Source organism: Molossus molossus, unplaced genomic scaffold (genome assembly GCF_014108415.1).
Source record: "Molossus molossus isolate mMolMol1 unplaced genomic scaffold, mMolMol1.p scaffold_m16_p_13, whole genome shotgun sequence".
Lineage (NCBI taxonomy): Eukaryota > Metazoa > Chordata > Mammalia > Chiroptera > Molossidae > Molossus > Molossus molossus.
The window spans coordinates 10410365-10423899 of NW_023425348.1; the positions used below are offsets into that span (position 1 = coordinate 10410365).

The 13535-nt window shown below is 49.2% G+C and overlaps 1 protein-coding gene across 3 annotated transcripts in view; it reads left to right on the forward strand.

Moving 5' to 3' along the window:
* The window catches only part of PAFAH1B2 (platelet activating factor acetylhydrolase 1b catalytic subunit 2), a 28641-nt gene extending 24918 nt beyond the window's left edge, over window positions 1-3723 (forward strand). For 2 of the 3 annotated variants that reach the window (XM_036257906.1, XM_036257905.1), the window contains one exon: window positions 1884-3723. In XM_036257906.1, the coding sequence (XP_036113799.1) occupies window positions 1884-2162 (279 nt within the window). In that variant the 3' untranslated portion in view covers window positions 2163-3723. The remainder of the gene's footprint in view (window positions 1-1883) is intronic. The other variant, XM_036257907.1, reaches the window with a different exon arrangement.
* Window positions 3724-13535: the final 9812 nt, after the last annotated feature.

Consider the following 13535-nt stretch of genomic DNA (forward strand, 5'->3'; position numbering starts at 1 on the left):
AAGGGACACATCGAGTGGTTGCCACCCGCACGACCCAACCAGGACCGGGGACAAACTGCAACCGAGGTACATACCCTTAGTGGGAACTGAACCCAGTTCTCTCTGGACCACAGGCCGGCACTCTAACCACTGAGCCAAACAGGCCAGGGCTGCTGAAAAAATTTTATTTTATTATTTTTTATTTTTGTATCCTCACCCGAGGATATTTTTCCATTTTTTGTACAGATAGAGTGGGAGGGAGAGAGAGGAAGGGAGAGAGAGAGAAACATTGATGTGAAAGGGACACATCGAGTGGCTGCCACCCGCACGACCAACCAGGGCCGGGGACAAACTGCAACTGAGGTACGTGCCCTTAGCGGGAACCGAACCCAGGTCTCTCCGGACCACAGGCCGACGCTCTAACCACTGAGCCAAACTGGCCAGGGCGCTGCTAAAAAAATTTTAATAGAACAAGTGCTTACTCTGGGCATAAAAAATTAATCTTTTTTAAAAAATATTTGATTCTTTATTGATTTTAGAGAGAGTGGAGGAAGAGGGGGGGAGAGAGATCAAAACATCAATGAGCAAGAATATTGATTGGCCGCCTTCTTGCACACCCCCCACTGGGGATTGGGCTTACAACCCGGGCATGTGCCCTGACCAGGAATCGAACTGGTGAACCTCTTGGTGCATGGGTCCACACTCAACCTGTGAGCCACACCAGCCAGGTTTTTTTTTTTTTTTTTTAGTATCTTCTTATTGAGAGAGAAACGTTGATTGGCTACCTCCTGCACATCCCCAACTGGGGCTCGAGCCTGCAACCTGGGCATGTGCCCTGGCTGGGAATTGAACCAAGACCTCTCAGTCCATGGGATGACGCTCAGTCCACTGAGCCACGCCAGCTGGGCTCTTACATGCTCTGTAGCAGAAATTGATGACATCATTAGCTGTAAACCAACTAGAAGATTGGGGATGTCAATTTTATAATAGGTTTCATGTCTGAAAAGGCCATTTCTGGTTTGAGATGATAAAAACCTTGCTCTTATCATGTAAGACCAGGTCTTTATATATTATAGGGCAGATACCTGATTTATTTGAAATCATTAGATCATTAACATATAAGTTAAAAACAGATTTAGGACGCATCTCAGTTTTAACCTACCAGATATTGTCTTTGATTCATTAAGATAGCATTTGTTCCAGCTCTGTTTCTCATGTGTAGTAGTGTAGGTTCCATGTGGCATTAATAAACAGGTGTGTTCGAGCTAGATCATTCTAGTGACTATGTTGAGAGTGATATGAAGGAAAGACAGCTGTGGACATAGAAAGACAAATCGGGAGATTGCGCATCAGTGGAAGTGTGGACAGTGTGACAAGTTCCCTGGCCATGGCAGTGTATATACTCGGAATGGAGGAAGAAAGAGTGAGTTAGAAAAACGTATAGGATGCAAAAGCTGAGTGATCGAATGATAAATAAAGAAGGTGTGTGGGTTGAGAGAGTCCGGATGTTGGAATGAGCAGTCGATACAGAGACTAGAAGGAGTGTGGTTTGGGGAAAGATGAGTTGCTTTTGGACGAGTTGCTTTTGGACGCGTTAGATCGGGCGTGCCTCCGGAGCACTCAACTTCCCTTGTGCGGCTGATGTTCCTATGTAGTTCCGGAGCTCTGGGGAGAGATCTGGGCCAGTGTTTAGTGTGGGAAGTGAGCCAAGACGACCCTAAGGATACCGGCAATTAGGGGACAGGAGGTGGAAGGGGAACTCGTGAGAGACTGAGCCTGAATGGTCAGAGAACTTTCATTCAAACTAGTCTAGCCCATTGTTTCAGAAAGCAAAGCTGTAACAAATGCCAAATAGAGACAGCAAGTGACTCTTCTCATCATTGTTCTTCTCTGTTCTGCCCCAGGGTTTATTACCTCGAGGTGAGAAGCCCAACCCTTTGAGGCAAAAAAATGCCAAGGTGAACCAGCTCCTCAAGGTTTCCCTGCCAAAGCTTGCCAACGTTCAGCTCCTGGATACGGATGGGGGCTTCGTGCACTCGGACGGTGCCATCTCCTGCCACGACATGTTTGATTTTCTGCATCTCACAGGAGGGGGCTACGCAAAGATCTGCAAACCCCTCCATGAACTGATCATGCAGTTGCTGGAGGAGACACCTGAGGAGAAGCAGACCACCATTGCCTGACTGGGCGTCAGTGTTCCAGCACCCCAGCTTCCTCAGAGCGGTTACGTCACTGGCACTGCAGAGCCCCTCTCTTTCTTAAGGCACTTCGCACTGTGGGACGTTCCCGGATGTTCACATCTCGTGTTTGGAAGGGAGGAGGGATTTAAACCGGTCCTGTACATGAGTTTGTTTGACACAGGAGAAAAATTAGTCAAGGGAGATTGTTTAAATGTATTTGAAACCAGAAGGGGACTTTTTAGTTGTACGTATGACACATTGAATTATCACTGCTTTACCTAGAACGACGTCAGCCTAAGTACTGAACAAATGAAGATGTTTTTCTTGGCCTTTCTCTCTACGGATTAGGTCATATATAATAATGATCGGAATCGCACCTACTTGGGTTTAAAACATGTTTTTTTTCCAGTTTTCGAGGATCATAATTTAGCCTTTAGTTTCTGTTTCCCTTTCTTCACATGTCTTCTCAGTGTTTTAACACGTAGCATCAGATTGGACACGCTTGTCATTCAGATGCGGGAGTTCCAAGTGAGTTTGTCCCACTCAGTCTTTCCCAGGCTTAGCTGTGAAAATAGGTTTCGCCCCAGTCGGGGACTCTGGGGGTTTTATTTTTATGCTGCTGAATGTGACGTCTGTGATGGCCCGTGCATGCAGCCTGTGCTCCTCGGGGGCGGGCAGTCCTTGGTGGCGTTACAGGCTTGTAACCCGCTCCGGGCCTCGGAGCTCTGTCGCGGGGCGCTGAGTGCCAGCCAGTCCTCCCGTGTGTTTCTGACGCGTGGCTAGTTCCCGTGTGCATTCTGTGCTAGAGCCTGTGTGCGCTCACAGCCGTCCTGCTTGGCTGCTCGGTTTTCCCTGAGAGCCTGTGACAGTTTCCTTTGGGGCAGGGATCAGAACTCTTACCTTCCATTCCATGAGCCCTGACATTATCTCAAGTTTTATAGTATCTTAAGGTGTATATTTTATTTTTTTATTGTCTTAGTTTTAAATTATATCAGTCCAGAAAAATTTGGCCATTTTTCATGGGGAAACAAGTGAAACTGTTCAGAATAGGCATTCTACTTGATCCCACCATTGTAGTGAAAAGAACGAGGTTTGTTTAACTTGAAGGCTTTCTCTTTAATGTATCTTCATCTGAGATTTCTTTCAGGAGAGCTCTTAATAATCTGAATGGTTTGTTGGAGCTACAAGAACTGCCATTTTTAAAGTAATGGGACAATAGATGTTTTATATTGTTCAGTATACCTATGAAATGTGTACAAACTGGACCTACACACATATTTCAAACTGGACCAGGTAGATATTGAAGTAGCCCATCCAGATGTACTCTGCAGAAATCTCGCTTAACGTTCAAGTTCAGGAACTAAGGCACATGTTTCGTATTCTGCTTGCCAGGCAAACAGCAGTGCTTCTGTGGCCGGAGGGGTTGCCGATTTGCGCCGAGAGCCGGTTCTGGTTGTGAGGATTAGCGCTTGGGCTGCTTTGTTTTTTCTTGTCAAGCCTCTTTCTAGGAATTTTATTGTTTTGTTTTTGTCTTTAAAAAAAAACATACTTTTCTGAATGTATCATGTCTTCATTAACAAAAGAAAATACACATGGTGTTTACTAAACTTGTTTACTATTTTTAATTTTTGTTTTGTTTGTTTTTTAGTAGCACAGGTTCTTGAATTTTTCAAGACAGATTTTTTTTTTAGCTGGGGTAAAATTCTAGGGAGAATGATGAAGCCACAATTTTGGGTGTAGAGACAGATTTCTGTCCAGGTCCTCTGTTTGCCAGAGGGTGGGAGTACGGTCCAGACAGACCCCTCCGGCTGCCGCTCCCGCAGCAGAGGATGCAACGGCCTGCTGCGACGTCGCTTTGCGCGGGGCCTTCAGTGCCTATGTGTGCAGAGCTGACACGTGACCCGTTTTCTGTCTCCCGGAGCTATCTGAGCAATAGTATTTGAACCACTAGCCTTTTAAATACAAGTCTGCCCATCGCTAATGTGCAGAGATCCTGAGTCCGCTTTCATTTCCTGCCAGCACGGCTGTCGGCAAAGTGTCCTCTGTTTCTTCCGTGGCCTCCCAGTGTGCTGCAGCGACAGAACTTCCTGCCCCGCCTTTGGATCCCTGTCCAAGTGAGGTGTCCCCGTCGTCACTGCGATGCAGGGGCCACCTTCCCAGGCGGCTAGCAGAGCTGCCGCTCTGTTCCTCTGCCAGCAGGCTCAATCCCCTCCTCACCCTCCTGCACCTGCAGCGGCAGCCGGCGATGGCACTGGAAGGTTCCGTGGTCGCGCCTTGAGTGTGGCAGGGAAAGTTGTCCGGCCAGGGGAGATCAAGGGCCTTGCTGCCCACAAGCGTCCAGTCTGTCATGGGCCTATTTGGACTCTCTCTTTTGTCAAAAACCTGAACCCACCCAAAACAAATCTGGAGTAGCTTATGCCCTGCTGTTAAGAATTCTGTCTCGTTGTTAAATTCCAAATTCCTTTTTTATGTTTTTAACCTAGTCACTGTTTACAGTTGTGTGCTAACGCCTGAAATACTGTCTGTGCTGCGGTTTGTGAGCATCGCCAACTCTGTATTTATTGCAGTGAAGAGACTAAAAATACATGAGAGTGTGCAGCGGGTCCGAGCTCCTCCATCAGTGTGGATGCATGTGGGAGAAGTGAGTCGGGGTCACTGAAAAGGAGGCTGTGGAGTGGGGCCTCCCAGGCTTCTCCTTGGTGTTCCTGCGTGGGGGTCACTGCTGCTAGCCGACTGGGCCTCCCCAACGGAAGTCTGTGATTCTGCTTTGGCAAAGTTTCATTGACTAGTAGAACTCATTCTGTTTTAGTGCATATTTCAATATAAATGTAAACATTTCACTTAAAAGTGCTGCCTTCTGCGTCCTTTCTCATCGTTTGCATCCCGGTGGAGAAGAGAAGGGGTTTCCCTGCCTTATCACGCGCCGGCTGGATACTTAGACCGCTCTGCTTTCCTGTGGAACTGAGTGTACCGAGCTGACCCGCACTTCTTAATCTCCTTGGGGTGTGGGGTGGTAGGCGGACGAGCAGATAACAGGCGCCCTAAGTAGATACAGGGGAAATGGTGGAAGAGAATGTTTCAGCCGGGTTCCGAGTATCTGTAGTTCTAGCAGTTGATGCAGACCGTTGCCTTGCCCGTGCCCCTGATCTCAGTCTCTAGAATGAGCTCACGTTTAAGCCCCAGGTGCCACTGTCCCCCCATTCCTCACCCAGTAATCCCGTCGTCCCTCTCACTTTGGAGTGCCTCCGCTGTTGCTCCCGCCTTGAGCTTCAGCACCCCACGCTAATCCCCACGTTAATCGGGTGATTCCGAGCTGCCGTGCCAGCTAGGACGGAGAGCCCCAGGACGGTGTTTCCCGTGTGTTCACCGCCCAAGGTGAGTCGGGTGTGCTGGCATCTGATCGCTGTGCCCGGCTTCAGGTCCGTGCCCTCGCCACTGCTCGCTCAGCCCGGGTCGCTCAGCTCTGGGTTGGGATCCCCGGCTGGTGACAGGTACAGCCCTAGTTCCCCTTCGCTGGAGGGCCCTGGAGTGAAATGGCATCTCTCCGCCTGTGCCAGGGCAGCGGCTCCAACACGTTCCTTTTCATTTCCGTCCTCGCGGCCACGGATGATCACCCAGCCCACTCGTTTCCCACCCCAAGACCGGCAGGAAGAATTGGATGTTAAGGAGCAGTGCTGTTTTGGTGGTACACCGGAGGGCTCAGAGACTGCCTCGCTGCGGTGTCAACATGTCAGTCGGTTCAGATGGACACTAGTGGATGAACAGATTTACAATCCAGGACACAGGCAAGTGGCGGTACAATAACAATAAATTGCAGAAAGGAAACTTTGAAATAGGAGTTGCCCACTTCCATACGCTAAGGGGTGAGGGTAGGGACATAATTGTAGATGTGAACATTGAAAGAGGGTCCTGTCAGGTCTTCAGAATATAGCCGCGTCCCTGGAAGTTCCACCCGTATACACGGTCCCGGATGGTTCTGCGGCAGTTTAATCTGGATGACGCACTGCGGACCCCTCTTCTGCACTGGGCGCGTGGCCTCCGTCTCGGAAACGGCAGGACCACGGAGTCCAGGGCAGGGCACTGGGCATGGATGCAGTGCTCGTTTGTCTCCCTGCCTCCCCAGGCGGAAACAGCCTGCCCCGGCGCAGCGTCCTCGGAGCTCTGGGACTGGAACAAGGTTCCTGGACCAGCCACACCCACTGCGACCGACCACACCCACTCCGGCCAGCCACACCCACTCTGGCCAGCCACACCCACCCCGGCCGGTTCCCAGCAGCCTCTGGGTCCTGTGGTTTGTGTAACATTCACTTGCACCACCCTCCACTGCCGTGATGCTGCGCATTCGAACGGCTTACCCCGAGAAGAGGGGATCATTTAGAGATACTAAACTCAGGAGTTTTCGCCCTGGCTGGTGTGGCTCAGTGGTTACAGCATCGGCCTGAGCACTGAAGGGTCTCGGGTTCGGTTCCCGGTCAAGGGCATGTACCTGGGTTGCGAGTTCAATTCCTGGCCCCTGTTGGGGCGTGTGCAGGAGGCAACCAATACATGTGTTTTCTCACATCCATGTTTCTCTCCCTCCCATTCTCTTAAAAAAATGGGAAAAAATCCTCGGGTGAGGATTAACAACAACAACAATATATATAAATAATAAACTGAGGTGGCTTTTCGGTTTGCCCTCCCCCCATGTCTAATCCCACCGAGCTCCTCCCCACCCCGGCGCTGCGCCTCGTCAGCTGCATGCAGATCCCCTGAGGTCACAGAGCAGCAGTGGGAGCAGCCTGAGTCCCGAGGCTTTGCCACTGTCCAAACCCCCGTGTGAACCCTTCTTGGCCCAGGAGTCGTGGGAGAGACAGTCTGGTGGAAGGGAAGCGCCCTCATCACATCTGTGGGGGAAAGCTGACCAGCAGGGGACTCCATCTACTTTTTTCTGGCCATGACAAGTGAAACCTTTTTTTTCTTTTTTGTACTCCTCACTGGAGAACATACTTAGAGGAAGGAAAAGAGAGAGAGAGAGAAACATCGATCTGATGCCTTTGCACACGCCCTGACTGGGGACTGCACCTACCACCCGGGGTATGTGCCCTGACCAGGAACTGAACCTGCAACCTTTTGGTACACAGCAACTGACACTCAAACAACCACCATTCCAGCTGGGCTGACGGGTAGAATCTCAGCTACATATTTTTTCAGAGCCAGGAAGTAAAGATCTTAAATGTTTTGCTAACCACATAGTCTTTTTTTTTTTTTTTTTTTATCCTCACCCGAAGACATTTTTCCATTTTTTGTACAGATAGAGTGGGAGGGAGAGAGAGGAAGAGAGAGAGAGAGAAACATCGATGCAAAAGGGACACATCGAGTGGCTGCCACCTGCACGACCAACCAGGGCCGGGGACAAACTGCAGCCGAAGTACGTGCCCTTAGCAGGAACCGAACCCGGGCCTCTCTGGACCGCAGGTGGACGCTCTAACCGCTGAGCCAAACCGGCCAGGGCTAACCACATAGTCTTTTAAAGAAAGTGTTTTTGCCCTGGCTGGTTTGGCTCAGCGGCTAGGGCATCTGCCCACAGACCAAAGAGTCGCAAGTTTGATTCTGGTTGAGGGTAGGGGTCTCAGTTGCGGTTTGTCCCTGTCCCTCTCTCTCTTTCTCTCCCCCCATCCCTCCCACTCTATCTGAAGATAAATGGAAAAATATCCTCGGGTGAGGATTTAAAATGTGTGTGTGTGTGTGTAATTGATTTTAGGGGGCGGGGGGATCACATTAATGTGAGAGAAACACTGATCACTTGCCTCCCTACATGCCCTTAACTAGGGATCAAACCTGAAACCTGGACATGTGCCCTGACTGGGAATCAAACCGGCGACCTTGCAGTTCTTGGGACAATGTCAACCAACTGAGCATAGTATTTTTTTGGAGGGGGCCTAATTTTCTGATTTTACTTGCTGGCTTGTTTTGCTATAACTCATCACATCAAAATACAAGATGGGGCAAAAGCAGATTTACAGTTGTGTGTATGGAAAATAATAAAAGTACAAGAATAAACTCTTGCATACTCATAACTGTAAACCTTTCGTTCTACCCTGTATCTTCAAAAACACTACCTAAAAATATTTTTACGTACCGGTCAAGCTTTGACAGCACTCTGTGAAGATTCGTGATGAAGTTTATTGCAGCATGCTCCCTGAGAACCATCGATAGTCTGAAGTATTAAATATGACATCCTCTCCATGACCTGGTCCTCTTCTGTTTATATCTTCACACCCCTTACTTTGAACTTTCATGCCAATAGTATTGAACCTCGAGTCTATGCCTTTGCCCCAAGTTGAGACTGCCTGTCTGGAATGTGCTCCTGCTCCTACTCATCTTTAAAGAACCCCTCTGGGTCCAGCCGGTGTGGCTCGGGGGTTGAGCGTCGACTCACGCACCACAAGATTGCCAGTTCGATTCCCGGTCAGGGCACATGCCCAGGTTGTGGGCCTGATTGATCCCCAGTGTGGGGCATGCAGGAGGCGGCCAATTGATGTTCTCTCTCATTGATGTTTCTATGTCTCCTTTCATCTCTCTAAAATCAATCAACCAATCAATCAATAAAAGGCACTTCGGTTGCATCTTCTGATTTTTTTTATTTTATCCTCACCTGAGGACACGTTTTGCATTTATCTTCAGATAGAGCGGGAGGGAGCGAGGGAGGAAGAGAGAGAAACATTGAGTGGCTGCCACCCACACAACCCCAGCCAGGGCCGGGGACAAACTGCAACTGAGGTACGTGCCCTTAGCAGGAACCGAACCCAGAACTCTTGTCCATGGGCAGACGCTCTAACCGCTGAGCCACACCGGCCAGGGCACATCTTCTGATTTCTTTTTAGAGATTTATTTATTATTATTTTTTATCCTCACTTGAGGACATTTTTTCATTTTTTGTTCAGATAGAGTGGGAGGGAGAAAGAGAGAGAGAGAGACACATCAATGTGAAAGGGACACATCGAGTGGCTGCATGACCCAAACAGGGCCGGGGACAAACTGCAACCGAGGTACATGCCCTTAGCCGGAACCGAACCCAGGTCTCTCTGGACCGCAGGCCGACGCTCTGACCGCTGAGCCCAACCGGCCAGGGCCATCTTCTGATTTCTCAGCTAGAGACCAAATGAAACAGGAGGATGGCTGGCTCGTTTTTATCAGTGATCTCTGGAGACACAGATTGAGTCGATCAATTACTTATCTGCTTGTTTGCAGCAACCTGATGATCAGCCTCACTTTCTGGAAGGCTCTGGTGTTGGTTCCGTCACGAGGCCACCAGGAAGCACAAGCAGGGCCGCTTCTATTTCCTAGTGTGAATGGGGGAAGCCCAGGGTAAGGAAGTGGAAAGTGGCCGATACCTCTGGCAGCAAGTCCTGCTCATGTAGTCAAAGCTTCTCCCTCTTGACTCCCCTTCCATTCTTCAGACAGTAGTTCAGGATGATGAATGCAGCCGAGTCCAGCTCTGCTCTGTGGCATTTAGGACAGTGGAGATGAGACACGGCTCCCGAGGGCTCAGACGTTAGATACACAATGCAACACTTTCAACCTGCACCTCTCTGATCGCGAAGCCCTCACGTTCCATAACACCACGAAACTGACATGTTTGAGCCCTTATCTCCCGATGACAGTTTACGCGGTGTCTTTAGCCGATTCCCAATCTAACATGTATCCAGTTTGCGTCGCCCTTGAGAAAGAGCCGGATGCAAGGGCAGCGCTGGGAATAACAGCGGTGCTGCTCCCGTCAGGGCTGACCGTGCCGGGATGTTTCTGTCTGAGCTGCAGGTGGATTTTTCCTTGGTCACGCTGAACACGGGGAACTTCAAGTCCTTTTTTCCCTGAGGGGTTGGTTTTGTAACCTTTTTTCCCTGTGTTAAACTATTACTTAATTCTAAAGTCTGGTTTGATTCTGCCCACTGACCATAGGCATGGCCACTCCCTAACCCCCCGGTCCCTAAATTACTTGGTGGGACTCTGCTAATCCATGTACTGTGACTCTTACTGTGTCCTGCTCTTAATGCAATCTATTTTTTTCTTCTTTTTAATCCTCACTTAAGAATATTCTTCTCTTTATCTTCAGACAGTGGGAGGTAGAGAGAGAGAGAGAGAGAGAGAGAGAGAGAGAGAGAGAAACACTGATGTGAGAGGGACACACCAACTGGTTGCTTCCCGCACAACCCCAACCAGGGCCAGGACGAACTGCAACTGAGGTACGTGCCCTTGTCGGGAATCGAACCTGCGACTCATTGGTCCGCGGCCGACACTCTACCGCTGAGCCAAACCGGCCAGGGTTTAATGTAGGTCGTGTTAACAATGCCCCTGACCCAGGCTCTAACCCTTGAAACCCTGTGGGTTAAAATGGAGCCAGAACCATGCAGAGCTGACACCTGCTGAATGGTCCCATTTCCTAGGCCCTTTCTGTACCCACGTGGGGAGGAGGGCCCACAGGGAATAGAACCAAGTCCTCAAGCCTTGTGACCCACCCTGCCCCCTTCACCAGGTCTGGGATTGGACCTTTTACGGCAGTAGCTTGGCCCAGTGCAGAGGGCCTAGGGGCCTTCCCTGAGGCCTTGAAATCTCTTTGAGGCTGAGCACTGCTCTGCTTTTATGCTGACTGCTGCAGACAACAAAAAGGCTTTCTTTCCTCCTGGGCTGCCAGACCTCAGAAAGGGCCTATTCACAGCCGCTTGCTGTTCCCTCCCTGGGGGTGGGGCAGCAAGGCCCAGGAAAGGCAAGAAAACCTGGGGCTGCTGCCCTCCTGTTCTGAGTACTCGTGGGGCTGGGGATGCAAAGGTTAAGCCCTGGGGATCTTGCAAAAGGACAGATTCCCTCTGGATTTATTTGAATAGATTTCTCCCAAGATACTGCCCGGAGAAAAGGAGCAAACAGAAATATTGATAGTTGACAACGGACTCCAAAGCACTGGTTCTCAGAAATCATTGCTAGCAAACTTCTGGAGTGCTTGCTAAAAATACAGATTCCTAGGCTCCACCCCCAGAAAATGTGATTCAGTTACTGTAAGTAGCCTGGACAGTGTGGCCCAGTTGACTGAGCGTCATCCCCTGCACCAAAGGTCTCCTGTTTGATTCCGGGTCAGGGCACATGCCTGGGTTGTAGTCTCAATCCCCAGTAGGGGGCGTGCAGGAGCAGCCAATCGATGATTCTCTCATCGATGTTTCTGTCTCTCCCTCTCCCTTCTTTTCTCTATAAAACCAATAAAAACATATTTTAAAAAAATAACTATAATTAATGTCTGGATGTGCATTATAAACAGGCCTAGGGGCACATTTTGCTCCAAATCCTAAGAGAAAAAATGCTTCTCCCCAGGCTCCCCACCCCCGAGGCTGGGCTCAGTCAATATGGTCACAGCACCAAACATCCTATATATAGCAGAGACTCTATAATCCTCAACTTGCGGCTCTCGCAGCTCCCGGGAAAGTTCCTGGCACATCACAGACAAGTTAGATTACATCAGGCTAAGTGGAGCCCTCGAGTGCAGGGCGTATTTCTTAGAGCTCCAGATTTCCCGGCAAGATGAGGAGGGGTCACAGTGAGGGAGAAGGCGAAGTCCAGCTGCAATGTGGAAATTTACACTGTTCAAATCGGGCTGCTGGCCGCATGGAGGGCTCCTGACAACGCTTGTTATTCTGAAGGTCCTCCAGTTCAGGTTTGTCTGCATGTGCTGGAAAGAGTTCTGGACCGAGGCTCAGCAGACAGGTTCTGTGAGCTACTCATGAGCCTACCTTTACGGGCTTGGCCCCAGAACCCGCGAAGTTTCTTTGATCTGACTTTCTAAGGTTCTTCAGCCCCTGCAGCTTGCTTCTGGTCTTCATCCTCAAGTATGAATGCTTGGGCAGGCCCAGGGTGAATTCTTCCACTCACGGTTTGCCCGGTATAATTAGAACAGTACCTGGCACACTGTAGGTGTCCATTAAATACTCAGTGCATAAATGAATAAACAGCCCTGGCTGGTTTGGCTCAGCGGTTGGAGCCTCAGCCTGTGGTCTGGAGAGACCTGGGTTCGGTTCCCACGAGGAGCACGTACCTCGGTTGCAGTTTGTCCCTGGCCCTGGTTGGGTCATGTGGGTAGCGATCACTCCATGTGTCTCTTTCACATCCATGTTTCTCTCTCTCTTTCTCCCTCCTACTCTATCTGAACAAAATATCAAAAAATGTCCTAGGGTGAGGATAAAAAAAAAAAAAAAAGAATAAATAGTTATAATTGGTCATAAGGTAAAATAGTCCTCATTGGAACAGTGCCCATGTGGTAAGGCTTCATCAGAGGGTCTGACAACTTCAGAGGTGGCCACAGTACATCTCTTTTCCTTTAAACACATATATGTTATCATGGAAAGTTGTGTACATTGTAGAAAAGTAAAAACTACCCACAATACAGCGATTTTTCTTTGTGTGTGTGGGGGGGGTACTTTTCTATTAAAAGATAATCATTCAAGTTTTTATGCATTTTTCAACATTTTCTATGATGTCTATATATTTGGAAACCATACTGTTTATATAGTATTATATTGTTAATTCTCTACTTACATATCCCTTAAAGTCTTAGTCATCATTTTTCTTTTAATCCTCACTCCAGGATATTTTCCCATATATCTTCAGATAGAGTGGGAGGGAGGGAGGGAAGGAGAGAGAAACATTGATGTGAGAAAGACACATCAATTGGTTGCCTCCAGCACCACCCCGACCAGGGCCAGGACTGAACAGGGGCCCTTGATCAAAACTGAATCCACAAGTCTTGTATCCACAGGCCACGACTCCAACCGCTGAGCCAAACCGCCAGGGCTTAAGTTTTTTTGTTTTTTTTTAACGTTTTTATTGATTTTAGAGAGAGAGGAAAGGAGAGACAGAAATCCAGATCGGCTGCCTCTTGCATGCCCCCTACTGGAGATTAAGTGCGAAACCGGGGCATGTGCCCTGACCATTAATTGAACCATCGACCTTTGGTGCAGGGTACAATGCTCAACCAAGTGAGCCACACAGCCGGGCTTAGACGTCATTTTTTATGGCCTCATGATCATCGTGCCTTTAACCACTCCCTCCTTAAGGACATTTAAGCTGCTTCCTTTATGCTTTATATGATCACTATCACAATAAGATAGCTGCCCACAGATTTTGCTCCCTATTTCCTCAGGACAGAGTCCCAGAAATGGAACGACCGGGTCAAAGAGTACAAAGCTCTTCAAGCTTCTTGGAACACAGGGCCAAAATAGTTTGCAGAAAAGTTTTCACCCATTGACACTGAAAACCAGTATCTTGCCACGAGCTTTGCAGAGACGAGGAGGAGGCCGGGCAAACGGAGGCATCCCTGAGCTGGCGGCCCCGCAGGGGGTGAGCGTGCACGGGGCT